Here is a 20,440-nt window from a genome sequence, read left to right on the forward strand (position 1 = left end):
ATGGTACGTAGGAACAAAACTTGAGAGTCGAAATTGAGATAAAACATATTAACCTGATGGGTTCGTTTTCCATGGTGAATCTAAAGCGGAAGTACACATCTCCAATATGACACCCTCCATTCGCATTCATGTCGCCATTCTCGTGTGTGACACGCCTATCCAGCCTGTCCTCGATAAATATGGTGACTACTACGCAATGTTCCAAGCCCTTTTGAGGCAGGGCTTCAAAGACTTGGAAATATCTGAGTCCAAAGACGTCATAGTCGAATTTAGTGAACATCAGATGGTGGACAATAGCCGATTTCCTGATCTTGAGAACGTCGACGCCGTTCTTCTGACAGGAAGCAGTATGTTATTATCCATTTCAATATCCGAAGAAGGCAACTGATGTTAGTTGGTAGAACATGACGCCTGGGCTGACGATCAATGGATCCGTGATCTCACAAGCAACGTTCGTGAGGTTGTTTTAACACACAAGAAGCCCGTGGTCGGGATTTGCTTTGGGCATCAGATTCTTGCTCGGGCGCTGGGAGCTCGAGTTGGCAGAAACGATGCTGGGTGGGAGGTTTCTGTCGAGAAGCTCACCCTGACTGACGCCGGGAAAGAGCTGTTTGGAAAGGATACACTGGCAAGTGAAGAAATACCCGAATAAGTTCAATTGAGCGGGATCCTGATTGAATACAGAACATTCAACAAATGCACCGGGATATTGTCTTCGATGTTCCAGTTGATTGCACGAATCTGGCTACAAGTCCAAAGTGTGAAGCTCAGGGTCTTTACTTGCCCAAGCGAGTGCTATCGGTACAAGGGCACCCGGAATACAATGAAGGAATCATGTCATTTCTGCTCGAAGCCAGACATGAGAATGGGTTGTTTGATGATGAATTGTATAAAGATGGGTTGTCCCGAGTGGGCGATTCCCATGATGGGTGGTTGATAGCAAAGGTAATTGCAAGATTCATATTAGATGCGAAGACCAAGTAGTTCGAGCAGATACGAATCAAGAGACAAAGGATAAAAGTGGAATAATAAAATAAAATAATAAAACTATAAGCTGTCAGATCTGCAACCGCGCAATCGGCTCCGCGCTATAAAGCCCACCTCTCCCACCTTTGGGATCCTTCTCTTTTTCCAATACCAGATACACAACCTGCGCTATGTCAAACCAAATTCGAACTATCTGCCCCTCAACGCACAAGGTCATCTTTGACCAGCCTGGCACTTCACTCGAAGAAGCTATCAAAGTTGCCGTCGCCTCAAAGCAAGCCTTTGAGTCCTACAGAACAACCTCTCTGGAGGATCGGAAAAGCATTGTGAAACGAGCGCTGGACATTATTGAGCAGCGTCGCGATGATCTGGCCAGAGAACTGACTGCACAAATGGGCCGACCCATCCGGTACTGTGCATCAGAGATCAACACTATGCGTCTGCGCGCTGAGTACTTGATGGATATTGCGGAAGAGAGCCTGTCCGATCTCCCTGGTCGGCCAGAAGCCGGCTTCCGGCGAATGGTCAAGCGTGTTCCCGTGGGGCCAGTGCTTATTGCGGGTGCTTGGAATGTGAGTGAGCACTGCTATTGATGTATTCTCAGACTTGCTTATCGATATAATAGTATCCTTACCTAACTACTGTCAATGCCCTTGTCCCGGCACTTCTTGCTGGTAACACCGTTATCCTGCGCCCTTCGCCGCAGACCCCGCTATTTGGAAATAGACTACTCGAGGTCTTTACCGAGGCAGGGCTTCCGTCTCAGGTCCTTCAGGTCATTCATGTTGGAAACCTGGATGTTTTGGACCAGGTGGCACAGATCCCTGAGATCCAATCTGTCTCATTTACCGGATCAACTGCAGGTGGAGTCAGACTCAGGGAGGCAACCGCCAAGCACATCAAGCCCGTCAACCTCGAGCTTGGTGGAAATGATCCTGCATATGTTCGGCCAGATGCCGACGTGAAGCACGTCGCAGAGCAACTCGTGGACGGAGCTGTTTTCAATTCCGGACAGAGTTGCTGTTCCATAGAGCGGGTATACGTGCATGAGAAGATTTATGATGACTTTGTTTGCGCTGTGCAGGAGGAGCTGAAATCGTGAGTTTGATTACGTTCAAAAGAAGGATATCTCTCTGACATTCAGTCAGGTATAAACTCGGTGACCCGCAGGACCAAAGCACAACAACAGGCCCTGTCATCTCAACGCAGGCCATGGAAAAGATCGCTGCTCATGTCAAGGATGCAATTGCTAAAGGAGCTGTCAACTCTACTCCGCAGAATCCAAGCTTCGAGGTGGCGAGCAACCCTCAGCTCCAAACAGGGAACTTTGTCTCTCCGGTTGTGTTGACCAATGTCAACCATACCATGGCTACGATGAAGGAGGAGACTTTCGGTCCTGTGATGCCAATTATGAAGGTATCCGGTGACGAGGAAGCTATTACATTGATGAATGATAGTGATTATGGTCTGACGGCGAGCGTCTGGACGAAGGATATCACTCGCGGAGAGGAATTGATCGATCAAATTGAGGCCGGTACAGTGTTCATTAATCGCTGTGACTATCCGAGCCCGGTAAGATATTTCTCCAATTTCTAAATCGACTTGTCACTGGTTCTAATATTGCATATTAGGATCTTGCTTGGACTGGCTGGAAGACATCAGGTTTGGGATGCACTCTTGGGCCACGGGGTTACGATGGATTCGTGAAGCTGAAGAGTTACCACATCAAGGATGGCTCGGCATGAGTAATTCGTTTTGGAAATGGTTAAATAGTGTCATAGTTTGGAACAGTTCAATATTATTTCAATATTGTTAGATTCATTCAATTATTTTATTATCTAACCGTCCGAGCATGCCCAGTGTCTCCTATAACTCTTGACTTAGAACCACAAGACAACACACCATAGCCAACTCGGGGGGATTTACAATTGAGGTACCACGGATGAGTCGTATGAACATCCATGTATATCTGCATACTCCGTACAACATACGGAGTACTCTCCAACATATTGTATGAAGCTCATCCAAATATGCCCCACTATAGCGCGGTCCCGGACCGCGCTGCCTTAGCCGCGAGACCCCACCAAAGATAGTCCACGATACCCGGAAACGCTTCATGCACCTAAATGATAGAAGATCTACCTGACAGCTACCCCTCATGCCCCGCATGTCGAGCTCACCGCGCCGGCGGGCGGGGTAGTAGGAGCGCGATAGAGCTTTGAATTCAAACCGCATTATTGTAGATTGAAACGAGAAAAAGGGAATGGAGAATGTAGCGCGTGGACTCCATGACTGGGTCTAATTTATCATGTGGGCTGTATATTGGAGACTGGAAATGGTATAAATTCAGGCTTTTACCAAGGGCCTACCCCTCCCGGTCTTATTCACTCTTGTCAACTACTGAAAACTATTCCAGCAAACTGTTCCAGTTTCTCTCTAGTTCCTTCTATCATATCACACACGCAATATCAAAATGGTCGGGCGTCTTGAAGGCAAGAATGCCATCGTTACCGGCGCAGCTGGGTATGTGTCTCTAATCACCTATGACGAACCGAACAATCAAAGACACACCTAACAAAAGCAGAGGCATTGGCCTTGAAACCACAATCCTCATGCTCCGTGAAGGCGCCTCCGTCCTAATGGCCGACATCAGTGACGAAGGCTTGAACAAAGCCTTGTCCAAAGTGAACAGTGTCGTGCCCGCCTCAACCCGCACCGGAAAAGTCGAGACTAAAGTCGTCGACGTGTCGAATGAGTCCCACATCGAAGCAGCAGTCGCTCATCTCGACGCCTGGGGTGGACTAGATATCATCTTCAATAACGCTGGAATCATGCACCCCAAGGATGGAGATTCGGAGGAGTGTCCCGAGGATATCTGGGATCGCACAATGAATATCAATGTGAAGGGCGTGTGGTACGGCTCCAAGCATGCTGTGCGCGCATTCCGGAGGCATGGCAAGAAGCGCGCTAGCGTGATTAATACTGCTAGTATGGTTGCGCTGGTTGGGGCTGCGACGCCGCAGTTGGCGTATACCGCTAGCAAGGGTGCTGTATTAGCAATGACTCGGGAGCTGGCCATTGTCCATGCCCGCGAGGGTTTCCGATTCAATTCGCTCTGTCCTGCACCTCTTAAGTATGTTGATATTTTGCCCCTTTCCCGTTTATAACCTTCGATGGAACTGACATTTAGATAGCACGCCTCTCTTGCAGGATTGGCTTGGTGATGATAAGGAAAAGCGTTTCCGTCGTGAGGTCCATTTCCCTACCGGTCGGTTTGGTGAGGCAGTTGAACAGGCCCATGCGGTGATCTTCCTTGCTAGTGACGAGAGCAGTTTCGTGAATGCTACTGACTTCGTCGTCGATGGTGGCTTGACAAAGGCATATGTTACGCCGGAGGGTCCGGCGACGGAAGCACCGAAGAACTTGGCTGCATGAATGGATGGCGACTTGGTAGTTTTGTACATAATATGAGTAACAGAATGACAATACATCACGCAAATGAGATCCATATTTGGTTTTGCTGCATTGCTCGACAAATATTCCAAGGCCCGGCCTCGGACGCAGGTGATTGCCACATTGCTTCGAGGAGTAAAAGTGTTCGGTGCATATTTCCAAGACCAAATGTCTCGGTCATGGCATTCAATCGTCCTCGTAGGCAGTCTTGTTGGTCGGGGTTGAGAAGGCATGAACCCACCACAGCAATCGGCCAACAGAGGCCAGAGTTGATGCGCGCACTCGGAGACAGCTCACCCAAGTATGACATGGCTTCTGTCACTGCATTTTCCACCATGCCTTTATACATTCCATCACTGGTGTATTGGAAGCCACCTAGGGAGGTGTATAGATAGACGAGTATGGCTTCTTGGAAGATTAACCCAGCTAGACGGACCTCCGTCCCGACATTGGGATAAGGCGACCAGCGTAGAATCTGGGCTTGGATGGATGCGAGCATGGCAATATCATCAGCTGTTGGAATGACCGCTTGCGTATCATCCATGATCCACTGCCGACCGAGATCGAAGATACACGGGATCAGCAGCAATAGTTCCAGCCAGCAACCGCACAGGTTGCCCACGTACTGGGTTCGAAGCAACTCGCGCGACCGTTGCTCAAGATCCAAGTTTAAGAAGAGCTGCCCACTAAAGCGAGCATCGATCGAAATCATACTGACGGTCGCAGTATAGGTGTAGTATTCGATGACGAAATCTTTCAAGTCTCGTGGAACCGCTGAGTCGCTCTGGGCAAGCAGTTTGACCAACAGTGAATTTGCGGCGGATAAGTGGTCGAATATTGTCCCGTTCATATCACCCTTTGCTGTCTGGTTTGGTTAGACTATCGAACACATCATTTTCGAATCATGGATTTCCTACCTCGGTAAAACACATCAGAAGTGCTCCCACTAGGAGCATGAGAGGGTTCGATTCTTTCCCGTCGATAAAGTCCGTTACTCCACGACGGAAATGCTGGAGGGCTTTTGTGTAGTGGCTGTGGGCAATTGTATCTGATTCGTCCCGTGATCGAAATGCGCGGTGAGCGGCGCTTTGAGTGATTACCAGCTGCAATAACAAGTCACTAGAAAATGCCAGGGGTACAATCTGTACCAGAAAGGGGTTGATAGGCGTGGAGCCATTCGCCATGCAGTCGGCCGTTGTGGCCAGGTAATGACTGAGAAGCTGATAGGACTCGGCATCATAGCCAGGCAGCAGGGATAGGCTGCGCGGCAGCACGTTTCCCATTGATACAGAGGCGACAAGAGCATCACTGGTAGTGGTAGCCCCTGTAGCTGTTGATAGTCGGCGTTGATTATGGGTCTCCTCATGCAGCGTCGTATCTTCAAAGTGGTCTCCAATAGTCACTGAGTGCCCTGCACTAGATGCAACAGATGGCGCTCGTTGCGATAAGGGACTCCTAGGCATCGACATCTCATCGAGCTGCTCAATGGCATCGAAAATATTCGGTCGGCACTCATCTGCCGCAGATGCTTGAGTTTCGTGCTCGTGGCTGGGATCTCTCTTGCCAGGTACATCTGGAGGCCACTGGCAGGCCAGGTCATTGCGCTGACAGCCAGCACAGATTGGACGTGTCTCGTCGCATTTCTTCTTGCGACGCCTGCAAGTCAAACAACCAGTTCTTACTCGGACAATTCGCTGCACACGTCGATCTGGCGGCATATTTGATTTAAGGAGATCAGAAGAAGGCAGGACAGGGGATCTCAGCACCAATCGTATCTCTGTGCAGAACTGATAAGAAAGTGTGGGGTAACCTTGGCACTCCCGCAGCGTTTACAACTTAGAGAGGCCTACTCCGTATACAAAACACTATCTTGATAGTCATTGTATCATTTTAATATTTTGACCTCTTTGATTGTATGTATCAAGGTCAATTCGGCAGCAAATTCTCCATTACCACAGTACTGCATTTCTCTCCGTAGCCCTGGACCTCAGCTTCCTCGTGCCGCACATTGTTATAAATGCAGCAATCTAGCACAGAATTTCACAGAAGATTTCTGGGAAACTCCGATTCCGGTCCCGACCTACCCCAGTAACCTAAGGGGTCATCTAACTTGAAATGGCCGTGCATTGGAGAAAAGGCCTTGTTAACTAATGTTACATGCTGCAACAATAGCAAGGAGACGAACCAGTACACGACCATACCCGCCATGTGAATTCTGATGCGTACAGGATCGCTGGGTGGTACTGCTGCTCTTTTGCTTTCATTGGTTGGACATTTAGTCCTCTCAGAAAAATGACTACCAAAACAAGAAAGAATTAGGCATCGCCGTACAAACCGGCGGTCTCAGACAAATTACAACGTAAATCGGACTACTCGGAACGATCGGACATCCGAAGAAATACTCGCATACTTGCCACCAATGTCGCCAGCAAATTCACGAGCAAGTTGAGGCTGCATGATCCCGGGGATAGCACTCTGCACGTAGCGGACATAAACCAGCATGAGCGTTAGCCATTAAGAAACATCCCGGAACCGGGATAAGCCATGCACCGGTCTCCCAATGTGGCATATGGTATTGGCGATCAGCTACTGCACGTGACCCATGTGCCGAAGACCCGACAATCGACGCCTAAGGCTGCAAATGGAACGAATACCGGCTTCTCTCCGCATAGACACTGCCCTAATGGCAAGTCAAGACGGGCCAGGCCGCCGGTATCCAGGAAAAATTGTGATGACCAGAGGGGCAATGGGATCTGGCCAGGGGTCATTCTTGTGTCAAGCTTTAAGTACCAGCCAATCACTATGCTCAATATTGCAAATTGGAGAGTGGGTTTTCTTCCGGCGGTGTTAAGGTCCATTTTTGCATTATCGCCGTTCGCAGTGGTTGGAATATGATGCCGTCTGTCTGCCTGATATTTCTTTTTTTCCCTCTGTGGCTACTGATTTGATATAAAAAACGTTCCCCGTTGCTGAGGTCTGGTTCTTTTTCCCTAGAGAATCAGTGTCGCGTGCCCATTTAGTTGGCTTCGCCTATATAATTTTTTCATTCTTTCCGCAATTATTGTCGATTGGTTCTCCGTAGGAGCATCGATCATGTCAGATCATAAAGAATCTGGCTCGACCAGGTCTCATTCGGCATCAATATCCAGTACGGATTCCGAGTTTCAGGCATCAAGAACACAGTCACGACCTCAGAGCTTGGCTTGTTCTCTGAGGACGAGGCTGCGGTCTTTCTCAAATCCAGGAACGACCCAGGTGGATCGAGTTTACTCGGGACAACATTTCAATGACCAGTCAGTATATCACAGCGACGATGGGTCCAACTATGATGGACCGTCTGTCGAAAACGAACACGACGCCGATGTTATCCAGGAAGTGCGCAACGGGATTGTGAATGAGCGCGATCTGGACCTAGAAAAAGCCGATACTGCGGAGCCTGAACTTGAGAAATCCAGGACGACGAAATCGAACCGCTCTCGTCACGACCCAAAACTGGTAGGTTGCTTCATGTTCCCAAATCTGCACTCCGTATTAAGCCGTACAGGTAAAATGGGACGGTCCTGAAGACCCTGAAAACCCGAAAAACTGGAGCAACAAGAAGAAGTGGGCTGCTACCATCACTGTATCACTATTCACATTCATCTCGCCGGTCTCTTCGTCAATGGTTGCACCGGCACTGCCATCACTGGCAGCAGACCTCAAAGTCACGGACGAGGTAGTATCACAACTTATGCTCTCAATCTTCGTTCTGGCCTACGCTGTTGGCCCGTTATTCCTCGGGCCATTGTCAGAGATCTATGGCCGAACCATCGTTCTGCAACTCGCCAACCTCTTCTTCCTAGTTTTCAACATCGGGTGTGCGGTGTCACAAACGAAAGTCCAAATGATAGTTTGCCGCTTCTTCGCTGGACTAGGAGGTAGTGCCCCACTAGCAGTAAGCCAAGCCGCAAACCCCATCCCAAGAAAAGCTTATAGCTAACGGCATCTAGATCGGCGGCGGGATCCTTTCAGATTGCTTCCGGGCTGAAGAGCGCGGAAAGGGCGTCGCAATCTACAGTCTTGCACCACTCCTAGGCCCAGCTCTCGGCCCCATCGCAGGAGGCTTCATCGCCGAAAACACGACCTGGCGCTGGGTGTTCTATTCAACCTCAATAACTGACGGCCTAATACAAGTAATGGGCCTCTTCTTCCTACGTGAGAGCTACGGCCCGAAAATCCTCCTCGACCGCGCCGTCCGCCTGCGCAAAGAAACAGGCGACGATTCTTACCAAACAGAAGCAGAGCGCCAAAACAAGACCCTGCCCGAAGTATTGCGCAGCTCACTCGTCCGTCCCTTCCGCCTCCTCCTCACCCAGCCAATCGTCCAAGTCCTCGCGCTATTCATGGCCTACATTTATGGAATCATGTACCTCGTCCTCTCAACATTCCCCACCCTCTGGACAAGCCCAAATTACTACAACGAATCGACCGGAATCGGCGGTCTGAATTACATCTCTCTCGGACTAGGCTTCTGGCTCGGCTCACAGATTTGCGCCCCGTTAAATGACCGCATCTATCGCCGTCTCAAGGCCCGCAATGCCGATGTCGGGAAACCAGAGTTCCGTGTCCCGCTGCTCTTCGTCGGCGCCTTCTTTATCCCCGCTGGCTTGTTCATCTACGGCTGGACCGCTCAGTACCACTGCCATTGGATCGCGCCGAACATTGGTGCTGTACTGTTTGGTACTGGCAATATTATTGCGTTCCAGTGTATCCAGACTTACATGGTTGATACCTATACACGGTTTGCAGCTAGTGCGCTTGCTGCTGGTGCATTTCTGCGCTCGATTGCTGGGTTTGGGTTTCCACTTTTTGCACCGTATATGTATAGCGCTTTGGAATATGGGTGGGGGAATAGTTTGCTGGCATTCGTGGCTATCGTCATTGGAGTGCCGGCGCCAGTGTTTTTGTGGAAGTTTGGGGAGATATTGAGAAAAAAAGAGTACTTTTGCGGCTGGCTAGGTCATTGGCGAATTAGCTTTAAGATTAGTATGCTTCGACAGGATTTGTTAATTTATTAAATTTCTTTATTCCTTTATCATGAGACTAAGAAGTTATGGCGAGTACAGTATGTAATTCTTTTCGCATGTGTCCGGAGATTGTCACGAATGCCTCGGCTCTCCGGCTTCAGTTTCAGGCCGTATTGTATACGTTGTATCCATGTGTTCCAAATTGTATCTGACACATGGAATTTATGCGAAGCACATGCAAATCCTTCTTAGTTTGAGACACAGACATTCCTCTCCTAGACTTCCTCCAATCGACATGCGATCTGCAGGGGCTTCCAAGGTACTCCATAATTATAGGTTACCACACAGACAAATACGAACATTGAATCTAAATGGTATGACTTGCTTAATTTGATCAACTCTGCACCAAAATATCAATGTATGAACTATGTATACGATATGGTCAAGCCTTGTTTACATCCTCACCGAGGAGATACATACTACTGCGCTGATCTGATCGTAGGTCTACAGACTTGAGACAAGAGGGCAGCATTACTGGAGATGTATCATGCATTTACAAGAAGGTCGAGATGGGAGCAAAATTAATAGGGGTAAAAAGTGTGTATTTAGATAAAATGAAATATAGAGAAAAGAAAAAGAGATCGCAAAGCAGTCTATTTACATACTAGTCTGTCCGCTCTCCCGTAAGACGGGGGTATAGAGTATCTATGGTCACATAATAATGAGATCCGAGACAAATGATTAATCCAATTAGCTCCGCGAATGTCACTCAGCCGACATCAACCAAGGGCAATCGATGGTTGGAGCATTTACTCGTCGTGCTTGGCCTCACTGCCGCTGCTCATGGCAGCCTCAGCCTTCTCGGCTTCGGTGTTGACCCGGAGGTCGGGGGTATCGAGACCCAGCTCATTCTGCATCTGAGTTATTTCAGCGATGGAGAGCTTGGGCATCTGCTGTGCGACCTGGTAAGGCCACTTGCCCTCAACGTGGGCCTTGGCGAAGATAATGTCAACTTCTTCGAGATCACGACCGGCGGTCTCACAGTAAAAGAACCAGGCGAAGGGGATAGCGATAAAGTTGACAAGCGCGAAGAAGAGGTAGATACCCCAGTCGGACTGGTTAGAGAACACAGGAGTGAACATAACGACGGCGAAGTTGGTGATCCAGTTCATACAGGTAGAAGCGGAGGCGGCCTTAGTACGGGTGCGGAGGGGGTTGATCTCCGGGGGTAAATCCAGGGCAGAGGTAGCGTAGTAAAGGCGAAGAAGCAGATGAATAGGAAGATACCGACGATAGCACCCTTGGCGTTCTGCGCATTCGATTCGATGAGACAACCCATAGTGATTATGAAACTAAGACCCTGGCCGAGGAAACCAATCAAGAATAGGTTACGGCGACCGACCCTCTCAATCATGAAGAAAGATGGGATAGTGGCGAGAGCATAGACAGTGGCGAACACACCTCCTAGAACTAGGGGAAGCTTGCCCGTCATATGCAAGTTCTGCTCGAACAGTAGGGTCGAGTAGTAAATAGCAGCGTTGCAACCAGTGAATTGCTGGAAGAACTGACCAGAGCAACCAATCATCATACGCTGGAAGTTCTGAGTCTTACCACCAGTAAAGAGGATACCCCAGCTGCTACCGGCCTCAATACTTTGCATAGCCTTAAGATCAGCCTTCATAAGGTTGAAATCGGCAAGCACATCATCCGCATCGACAGCACTGTCGTTGAGCTGGGCGAGGACTTGAAGGGCCTCCTGGTCATGACCCTGCATGACGAACCAACGAGGCGACTCGGGAAGCATAAGAGCACCGGCAGTGACGAGGATAGCAAACACAATCTGGAAAGCGACGGGGAAACGCCACTGAACCGAGTTGTCGACATAGGAGAGACCAAAATCAAGCCAGTATGCGATGAAGGTACCGACGGCGATGATAGCACCCTCGAAGCAGACGAGGAAACCGCGATTGTGAGCGCGCGAACACTCGGACTGCCAAACGGGGATAGTAGCGGTGTCCATTCCGTTTCCAAGACCGGAAATGACACGTCCAACAACGAACTGTCCCAGTCCCCAGTGAGGGCCGAAGGCAGCAGTAGAGATAACAGTACCGAGAATCATGAGGAGACCACCGGACACCAGGAGAGGAGTACGACCAATACGTTGACCGTACATCATAGTGAAGATAGCACCAAAGAAACAACCGAGTTCGTAACAGGCAGTGACCGCACCACGCAGAACGGCGACGTGCTCAGAGTCACCATGGAGAGGGGGGGAATTCCTTGGTGAACTGGTTGCCAGAAATGATACCGGACATCAAACCCTGATCATAACCGAAAAGTGAGAATCCGACGACGGATGTAAAGGTGATGGCGACATGGAGCTTCTTGCCCCGCAAGCCGGAGGTTGTGGTCCACATGATGAACGTCCTCTATTAGATGAAGAGAGGAAAAGACCAAAGCGACATGAGGGAAAAAAAGAAAGAAAGCTCAGACACTGGGGAATATTCAGCTTATATGCATTCAGTCCCCATGTCCATTGGGTTAATGCCAAGTCGCGAAAAGCCTCGAGTGACATCGGCGGCGCTACCACATTGGATAGGCAAGTCTTGCGACCCGCCGTGGAGACCAAGGAAGACCAAGTAGGGCTAAGTACCTGGGGCCATGGGCCATGTTAGTGGAGTTGCGGGGATGCGACAAGAAAGTCTTGCGGTTTGCCAAGTGCTCCGAGCGGCTTGTGTTTACCGTTTGGGTCTTGGTACAATATGAAACCGCGCTAATCCAAACAATGCTGTATGGAGTCGCGTGTATTCACCTTCCTCGTGGTCTGCTTTTTTTCCTGTCCTCATGACTCCAGCGCTATGTGGGTGGATCAAATTGATTCCTGGAGACGCCTTCAGCCCAGGGGTCGGCCCCAGGGTTGCCCCAGGGAGGCTGCGGGAGCTGACAGCTGGAAAAGGAATCTTATCCGACCCTCCGCAGGGCTGCAAATACCCATGGGGAAGAGGAAATTGGGGGAAGGTGGGTCAGGGGAAGATCTGAAAGACCATTCGTCTGCTACGGGCTTACTAGTTGGTTTTTCTTTTTCCCTTTTTTTTTCTTTTTCTTTTTTCTTTGTTTTATTATTATTATTCCTTTTCTTTTCTCTGGCGCCGATTGGTGTGGAATATTACATACCCAGAAAGATCTCGTGAAAGTTGCCTTTTTCCTTCATGCCCGATGCCTCGGCCAGTTATGATGGTTCAGCCGTACAAAGTACATTAAATTTCCCGGGGGTTTTGTGTGAGATGTCGGCTTGAGCAATGACCATCGATCTCACAAGGCATACTCCGTAGTTACATGAGGTCTGTCGAATATGTAAGGGCTAACGGCTCGCGTACTCAGGTCTAACCCGTAAGCTCTTGATATGTTCCACTTGAGAGTTTCCCATATCGAAAATCTCATGGACATTTTTCGAATATGTCCGAAGAGGCGATGAAGCCTTCCCGAAGAAAATCGGGAATTAGGAATTATTCGGATACCGAAACATGTGTTTTACGGAGGAACATTGGAAGTCAAAAAAAGTTACAGAAAGAGTAAAAGTTGAGGTGGATCGATTTACTAAGATACTACCGCATTAGGAAATGATCATCCTTACCAGAGAGGTTGAAATGCGGGTATTTTTGCTTACCCCTACTTGGCTCATCCACCAAGCCTTCTTCCAAGATTCCAAGAAAGTATCGTCGGCGAAGCCTTTGCGAAGCCTTCGCGAAGACCTTGGCTGTACCCATATTTTGGCCCATACATATACATATACGCATATTGGCCCACCAAGGCATACTCGAATACAACATACACATAAAACAAAAAGCAAAGAATAATATGTGGCCCCACACAGAATCTCGGGTAGACACTGAAAGGGCAATTTCTTGGGATGCGGGCGTTGTCGGACTATTCATCTCCGATTTCATATTTGACCAGTAACATCCCTGCTCGCAGAAAATGAAAACGGAAAACTAGATTGGTAGACGTGCTTGTCACCATTTTATATTAAATCTTCCCGAGGGCCAATAACGTAATTCTCCGAGTTGTCCACGGGTACATATAGCGTCGGCCTAACAATTCTCTATACCTTCCCAAATCAGAACATGCGCTCTGTCCACGATGCCATGTTGGACGTACCTATCGCTTGGCACCCGTTTGGGGTCGCTTAAGGTGGCCCAAGACTCATCATACGAGGCGACTGGGAGCCGATATGTTGTGTACTTCGGACAGGGCTTGCAGATCACGGCAAAGCCGTTCGAAGAAAAACTCTCAAAACGCCATGATAAGATCTCAATCCGCCTCCTGTGGCGCTTCTAGGATCTTGGCGTCCCCTCGAGTTCCTCGTGGGAACCTTGGAAAACAGGGTGTCATGTGGCATGACTGAACTCCCCGCAAGTATCTTTGAGAGACCTCGGGATGTACTTGGAAATCAATCCCACTACCCCTGATTGGTTTGTGGAACACCCATCTACGTTGAGATCCAGCAGATATGAAGTCAGATCTATGACTAAAAAGTCCGAGCTATAGCAGTAATGTTTGTAATTGTGGTGGAAGAGAAATCGTTGAAATGTAGAGATTCGATAGGGCCAGCATTGAATTTTGGACAAGGCGGAGAATATTTCCAACCTTGGAAGTTTCAGCCCGAAGTGTACCAAATCTCAGATAAGCACACTATTTCACTATTTCACCTGGGCAATAATCGACGCGCTCGAGCTGCATGTGGCCAAAGGATTCGACCAAAGGATATCAGAAAGGAGGAAGGGGGAAATGGAGCTCATGCAGAAGGTCGCTTCTACACTAATATAACCCGTTTTATTGGCGACTTGTCTACATATCTCAAATCCTTATCATCCAAAAATCCGAGCATTATTGGTGGAGCAATATACAGTTTGATTGTGGATATATGTCCATATTTCGTGGGACAGAGATAAACTGGGGATGTCCCTATACCCATCAGTATAGCCTGTGTGGATCGTAGGTTGGAAGCCCTGAAGAAAGTCACAACCATCCGGCAAATCCACAACGGTTGCAAAATCGGAGAAGCCTCTTTAATGTGGCAGGACAACATAGCATTCGATCAACTTTTTATACACAAGGACAACTTCTTATGTCCACATCTAACATGGTAGTGGCAGTACATCATATATACATGTGTGGATCACTGGATTACCCAGTGATACCAGACTCCGTCTTACCGTTGTTCTGCAAATGATTAGCATCGAATAATGAAAGGGAAGAACAGGAAAGGATACATACCAGAGTGCGGTGGTACTTGATGCCGACGTTGTTTCCACTGGTCGCGTCATACGGTACAGGGCTGGCGTAGTCGTAGGTGGGTTGAAGCCCGTGGTAGGTATCCTTCACAACCTCAGCAATACCATGGCCAGCAGAGCACTTGCCCTTGGTGGCAGGAACGGCCCACGTAGAGGAATAGTTGTCGGTAGACATAGGACCAGGGTAAGTCTCGTTGAGGTAGACATTGCTGGTATCGACTTCCCAGTTGATATAGCCGGTCTTGTCAGCGACCATCTTCAGCAGGTTGGCGCCACAATCCCAGCGACCAAGCGAGGGTAAACCCCAGTTAGCAGACAGGGAAGCGACAATTGAGTAGTGGGTGTAGAAAGTGTCATCAGTGGTCCCCTTCAGGTGCTCTGGGATAGCACCTCCAACCAGGAAGCTGAAAACCCGGTTGGGATAGGAGTAGGTGTCTCCCTCGTCAAAGGTGAGCAGCACTAGGCTGTCCTTGGTGAAGTACTCGTTCTTCAGTAGGGGAGACAGGAAGCGATCGACCCAGTTGCCGGCCACAGTGATGTTCGTGTCGTGGGCGTCATTGGTCATGTTCGGTGTGATGAACATGTGTTGGGGAAGGCTGTGGTGCTTCAGGTCGTCGTAGAAAGTGGTGAAATTCTTGATTTGGCGCGGGCGCACGGCGTCGTCGGTAACCGAGTTAAACATAACCAGCGGGTTGTGCTTGCGCACGTACTGTTTCGGACCACTGAGGGGATACCGTTTGCCTTGGTAGCCAGCATAGGGCATGTCTTCTTGGTATTCACCCCAAGAGATGTGCTTAGTATCAAACAGATCGGCAATGGTTGAGACATTGGCAGGGATTTGTAGGAAGTCGTCATTATCCATGCCGAATGTGTCACCCCCGGCGGAAGCACAGTAGTTGGGCTGCGAGGGGTGAGAGATGGCAAAGTAGTTGGTCAGGAGGATACCCTCCTTGGCCAGCTTGGACAGGTTCTCATCTAAAGCAGCGGGTTCAAAGTCCTACAAAGGGTTGAGCATGTGGTCATTGTTATATATTCAAGGGGAAACCCACTGTGTTCTCGAGCCAGATGTTCACGAAACGATCAAAGGCCAAACCCTTTACGTTTGACACAGGAGAGTAAGGCAGGGCCGTAGCACGGGCCGCATCAATCTCAGCCTGAGTTGGGGTCTCTTCAGTGGTAGTTGTAGCCGCGGCGAGGGCGAGGGCCCCGACGAACGCGAGAAGAGTTTTTTTGGTGAACATGTTTGGAATCGCGATATTAGCTGCGGTAAAGGTAACAAAGGAGCAGATGGGTCGGGTGACACGCGATCTTATACTTCAGCCAGCCTTCCAAGGTTCCGGGCATATGACATTCCCCTTGGAAGAATGCCGTGTCACACGGCACTTGCTAACCGATACCACGTTGTGATCGATGCAGGGCTGACTGGCTGCATTCCTAAGCCTTCTCGCATACGGAGTAGTCAATGCTTGAACTGAAGTGACCCTCACGACCTGAATTGAATTAGAATAAATGTGATTTAATTGGGGGACTAGCACTTGGTGGACCGGGTACCTGGCCGCCGGTGGACCTTGGGTTTGCACGTTGTTGCTGTCCGTGCCCTAACTGGCTGACCCACTGGAGCTCAGGCCAACCTTGGAAGCACAGCACTTGACTGACTGACCATACACTCGCCTGCTTTTACAAATGTGATCAAAGATATCCGGAGTTTAATTCATCTATTATTAAGATTTTAGTGCCCAGACCTTGGGACATATGCTTACCATTTCTTGGCTTTTTCCTAACCTTGGAAATCTTAAGCCTTGAATCTCCACTCAGTGTTCTCAGTTAGAAGAACTATATACCTCTGCGTCCATGCTCCATATGATTGATATATCTAATAGCCAGCTCAGTTTCCAATTCTGAACCTGTATAATTATCCTGTTTGGAAAGTTCTGAAGGTCCTAAATATCGGTGAACCTACATCTTCTCATCCCTAACGCAGCGTACTTATAGATCCGACAACCTCAGCTCACCGGCAACACTTTTTCTCCTCATCGAGATGACTAGAAAGCTAATATACTATTACACTATGGGTTCAGTGACTCAAACACCCGTTGAGCCTTTTTTTAACTTCTCGTTTCTCGGATGGAGTGCTCAGATGTCGTGCGATTTCTCACCGAGAACACGAACACGGAGGGGAGCATTGTGGAGTCAAGGCTCTTCCCTATCGGTGATGAGATGACAAAAGATCGTAATACTCTGTTATTGGTGCAATTTCAACCAAGCGGATATGATGGTGGATTGACGCTAATACTTGTGCGTTTAGCTGCGGGATTGATGGATGCGGAGGCAGCTGCCGGGTTCATTGGCACGGAGAGAGCCAATAAATTACTGAATATACCTAGGTAGTCATGGGGATGGGCTCTTTATATGTCGAATGGGAAACGTCGCTGGGTGATGAGGTGACGCACCAAAGAAGCAAAGTAGGCTTTCTCTCCTTTCTGTTAACCGCCAACTTGATCGGTCCTAAGCTGTATAAGCATTGATACCAAATCCACACCGGTTAACGGATAAATTCGAAGACGCACTATGTAAGTAGAGTCGGGCAAAGACAGCGTGCAAAGTCACCTTGTAAAGAGGCACGACATTGAGGAAGCGCAACTAAAGAATTATTGGGCAGCTGAGAGCATTTTTAATCATGCTGTTTACAGTATCAGTGGAATAACCATTGTGAGAGATCAATGTGCATGAGCAAGTCTGGGTAGTGGAAGTGCCAGTTTTTATCGGTTCATTTGCGAAGAATCGGGCCGGTCGCTTGAAGCGGCTACTCTGTAGACGCTACAGGTTGCGGTAGACCTACCAACAGAATAGGTAAGTATGTTGACCCATCCAAGCCGGATCACGGAGCCAAGGGAATGGGCAGAAGATGCGGATAAACTGTAGTAATGGAAACGAAAGCGGTGCATCCACGGCAAAACCCCGCGAACCGGAATGCGCTAACCGTGAGATGAACTCATGTCGGAGATATCTGTCTCGTTCGGCAAGAACCTTAAACATATTCCTGTACCTACCTTTCTCTTCGAGTAGTACTGAGTCTCGCGAGCGCGCTGCATACGTGCTAGGATAACGTACAATCGAAATTGGACCGGAGAGAACCTGCCGGCCTCATGGGCCATTATAGACTGGAAGTGCCCGTTAGCCCTTTCTGCGTTGAATAGAAATATACTGTAGACGGAGGAGATCATGGTTTTTGGGGCTTGGCGATCCGCCAAAGTTGGGTTGTCGGGTCGGGTCGGACCTTTCCATTCAGATCTGAACAGGACCAGGTCGTGTAACGTACAGTAACCAGCGAATTTGAGACTATCCTCGGGAAGTCGACGCCCAATCTCAAATGGGCATTGAGAGGACCACCTACCTACCTACATTGATACATATATACAGATGTGGTAGGTAGGTGTCCATGTGGTCCACGGGTGATATCACATTAGGTAAGGATCGGGTCTATGCCCAGGTGGGTGCCCAAACTTCAGCCCCAGCTAGTTCAACCCGAAAGTGTCCAGTCAGTTAACATCTTACAGATATTGTGTGCCCAACGCACTTCAATTCTCATACCAGATCATATACATCTATTCACTTCACAATATGATCTCGCTCCTAGATCTACCAGTCGAGATCGTGTTGCTCATAATCGACTCCCTCCTTTCCCAATTCGCCGCAACGGAACCAGACAACGTTGACGCTTCTACCGCCACCCAAAAAGACTTGAACGCACTTTCACAAACAAACACATGGCTTTATGACCAGTTAGAAACTCGCTTGTACAAGTTCAATGCACAACATTGTGGCCAAACGTCATTGGCATTCGGCGCCTTCCACGGCTATGACGCTGTTGTGCAGAAGTCCCTGGCAGTAGACTCATCAAATATAAGACGAGATTTGCGATTTCCAACATACGGCTGCCAAATATTCCATTCTCCACTTTGCTGGGCAGTTCAAGGGGGTAACGTCTCTATGGTCAATACACTACTTCAATCTGGCGCTGATCTTCATGGAGAATGTGTCCACCATTGTTGTGATGCGCAGCTTCTTGGCCAGGCTGCAAAGAACGGTCATTTGGATATGATGAAAGACCTTGTAGGAAGAGGTCTCCGTCCAGAGATCATGTGGGAGACCACTTTCGCAAATCCCATGAATGAGCCAGCGCGCAAAGCCACTCTCCGTCTGGCTGCTGAGGGTGGCCACATTGCGTGTGTTGATTACACTCTCGCTACCGGGGAGTATGAAAATCTCACTTGCAAACAATACATGCACAAAATAGCGCTGATCGTGCCTGCCACAGTGGCAAGCGGTCATATAGAGTGTGCCCTGTTTTTGCTGAGTCGCAGCGGTATCCTTGAGAGAACTGGTTTCTGCAATTGTGGAGGCAAGCCTGCCAGGTCTCTCGCGTCCGATCTTCCCAAACTGGCCATGGTACTGGAAGATCCATATAACTTGGAGAAGTATGGACCTATGCTTCTTTACCTGGCAGCTGCTACCGGTTGTCCACCCTTATTTGAAGAGATGGTTCGATTGGGTGTTCATATTGATACAAGATTCTGTGGGGGCAACACGGCGCTCTGTCTTGCCGTAATAGAAGCAAGAGCACACGAGGAAGTAAAGAAATTGTTGGCGCTAGGGGCCGGAATCAACGTGGGGAACTCGCAGAACCAAACACCACTCTATCTTGCAACTATACTTCGGCTCAAGGGAGTGATGAAGATACTCCTGGATCAAGGTGCCGATATTGAAGCACGTGGGACCAGATCCGGGAAGGTCCAAACGCCGCTTTGCGTCGCTGTTGCCGATTTTGGGGTTCCCGTGTCAAACCAAAACTATCCAAGACGCGCAGCCCCCTCCCCGAGTAACGAGATTGTGGCATTATTGTTGAAGAATGGTGCAAACACTAACTATGCCGATCTAAAGTGTGGGATCACTCCTCTCTGGCTTGCTGTTCGGGGACACAGCACGCTTCAGCCGTCTAGCAGGGATGATATTGTGCGGTTGCTTCTTCAGAGCGGTGCAGACCCGAACCTAGCACTGCGAAACCAGTCAATCTTATTCTGGGCTATATCGCACTGCCACTATGATACGATCAAGATGCTCCTTGACTGCGGTGCCAATCCTAATGACTATGGGGCCAATTTCGATGGCTCAAAAACCCACCACTCGGGGAATCCGCTCTCGCCTCTGGCAAAGGCTATGAAGCTGAAAAAATATGGGATAGCTGAGCTTTTGCTTGATTATGGTGCAGACCCTCTTGTCTCGCATTGGAAGAAGGAAAGCTCACTAGTTCATGCGACCAGATCTAAGAATTGTTCGTTCATTGGGAAGATGATTGCTGCAGGCCTAGATGTGAATGAGTCTGTGATGGGCCATAAACCTCTCCATATGGCTATCTGGCAAGATAACGTTGAAGCGGCGGAATTACTGCTTCGTCGTGGAGCAGATCCGAATCTCACGGTTGGGGGGGACTTCATGCATTTCATCAAATTCAATGTTGTGGGCTTCACGTAGTAATGCTATGGTAGAGTTACTATGTGCGTATGGTGCTAAGGAACTATATGATACTAATGTTTACACGGATGGACGCACCCCACGGTTTGTTCCTCCAGTCTCAGAATACCTATGATATGACGAGCATAGACTGTTTAGATAGTTGCCTACGCGGATCATAATAGTCCA

General features: G+C 48.9%; 9 protein-coding genes across 9 annotated transcripts; 6 read left to right on the forward strand and 3 right to left on the reverse strand.

The window, feature by feature from the left end:
* Nucleotides 1-106: 106 nt before the first annotated feature.
* Nucleotides 107-984, forward strand: N7519_002874 (type 1 glutamine amidotransferase; the record flags this gene model as incomplete). The annotated part of the gene is made up of 3 exons (XM_057289652.1): nt 107-347; nt 402-632; nt 728-984. The coding sequence occupies 3 exons, from the start codon at nt 107-109 to the stop codon at nt 982-984; spliced, it is 729 nt and encodes a 242-aa protein (XP_057150854.1).
* A 173-nt stretch (nt 985-1,157) lies between these two features.
* N7519_002875 (aldehyde dehydrogenase family protein) lies at nt 1,158-2,732 on the forward strand (the record flags this gene model as incomplete). Its single annotated transcript, XM_057289653.1, has 4 exons — nt 1,158-1,559; nt 1,613-2,085; nt 2,136-2,559; nt 2,619-2,732. The coding sequence occupies 4 exons, from the start codon at nt 1,158-1,160 to the stop codon at nt 2,730-2,732; spliced, it is 1,413 nt and encodes a 470-aa protein (XP_057150855.1).
* A 728-nt stretch (nt 2,733-3,460) lies between these two features.
* Nucleotides 3,461-4,422, forward strand: N7519_002876 (oxidoreductase, short-chain dehydrogenase/reductase family; the record flags this gene model as incomplete). The annotated part of the gene is made up of 3 exons (XM_057289654.1): nt 3,461-3,510; nt 3,572-4,120; nt 4,182-4,422. The coding sequence occupies 3 exons, from the start codon at nt 3,461-3,463 to the stop codon at nt 4,420-4,422; spliced, it is 840 nt and encodes a 279-aa protein (XP_057150856.1).
* Nucleotides 4,423-4,477: 55 nt separating this feature from the next.
* Nucleotides 4,478-6,158, reverse strand: N7519_002877 (Zn(II)2Cys6 transcription factor; the record flags this gene model as incomplete). The annotated part of the gene is made up of 2 exons (XM_057289655.1): nt 4,478-5,305; nt 5,358-6,158. 2 exons carry the CDS (start codon nt 6,156-6,158, stop codon nt 4,478-4,480), a joined length of 1,629 nt encoding a protein of 542 aa, XP_057150857.1.
* A 1,375-nt stretch (nt 6,159-7,533) lies between these two features.
* On the forward strand, nt 7,534-9,497 carry N7519_002878 (MFS transporter; the record flags this gene model as incomplete). The annotated part of the gene is made up of 3 exons (XM_057289656.1): nt 7,534-7,935; nt 7,985-8,374; nt 8,430-9,497. 3 exons carry the CDS (start codon nt 7,534-7,536, stop codon nt 9,495-9,497), a joined length of 1,860 nt encoding a protein of 619 aa, XP_057150858.1.
* A 758-nt stretch (nt 9,498-10,255) lies between these two features.
* On the reverse strand, nt 10,256-11,863 carry N7519_002879 (sugar porter family MFS transporter; the record flags this gene model as incomplete). The annotated part of the gene is made up of 3 exons (XM_057289657.1): nt 10,256-10,666; nt 10,738-11,725; nt 11,760-11,863. The coding sequence occupies 3 exons, from the start codon at nt 11,861-11,863 to the stop codon at nt 10,256-10,258; spliced, it is 1,503 nt and encodes a 500-aa protein (XP_057150859.1).
* A 1,723-nt stretch (nt 11,864-13,586) lies between these two features.
* Nucleotides 13,587-13,784, forward strand: N7519_002880 (uncharacterized protein; the record flags this gene model as incomplete). Its single annotated transcript, XM_057289658.1, has 1 exon — nt 13,587-13,784. One exon carries the CDS (start codon nt 13,587-13,589, stop codon nt 13,782-13,784), a length of 198 nt encoding a protein of 65 aa, XP_057150860.1.
* Nucleotides 13,785-14,633: 849 nt separating this feature from the next.
* Nucleotides 14,634-15,981, reverse strand: N7519_002881 (putative acid phosphatase; the record flags this gene model as incomplete). The annotated part of the gene is made up of 3 exons (XM_057289659.1): nt 14,634-14,669; nt 14,724-15,737; nt 15,790-15,981. 3 exons carry the CDS (start codon nt 15,979-15,981, stop codon nt 14,634-14,636), a joined length of 1,242 nt encoding a protein of 413 aa, XP_057150861.1.
* A 2,380-nt stretch (nt 15,982-18,361) lies between these two features.
* Nucleotides 18,362-20,272, forward strand: N7519_002882 (ankyrin repeat domain-containing protein; the record flags this gene model as incomplete). Its single annotated transcript, XM_057289660.1, has 1 exon — nt 18,362-20,272. The coding sequence occupies one exon, from the start codon at nt 18,362-18,364 to the stop codon at nt 20,270-20,272; it is 1,911 nt and encodes a 636-aa protein (XP_057150862.1).
* Between the last annotated feature and the right edge of the window lie 168 nt (nt 20,273-20,440).

This window comes from Penicillium mononematosum (assembly GCF_028829835.1).
Source record: "Penicillium mononematosum strain IBT 11891 chromosome Unknown utg000002l:1.0-8112719.0:1.0-8118358.0, whole genome shotgun sequence".
In the NCBI taxonomy this organism is placed as follows: domain Eukaryota; kingdom Fungi; phylum Ascomycota; class Eurotiomycetes; order Eurotiales; family Aspergillaceae; genus Penicillium; species Penicillium mononematosum.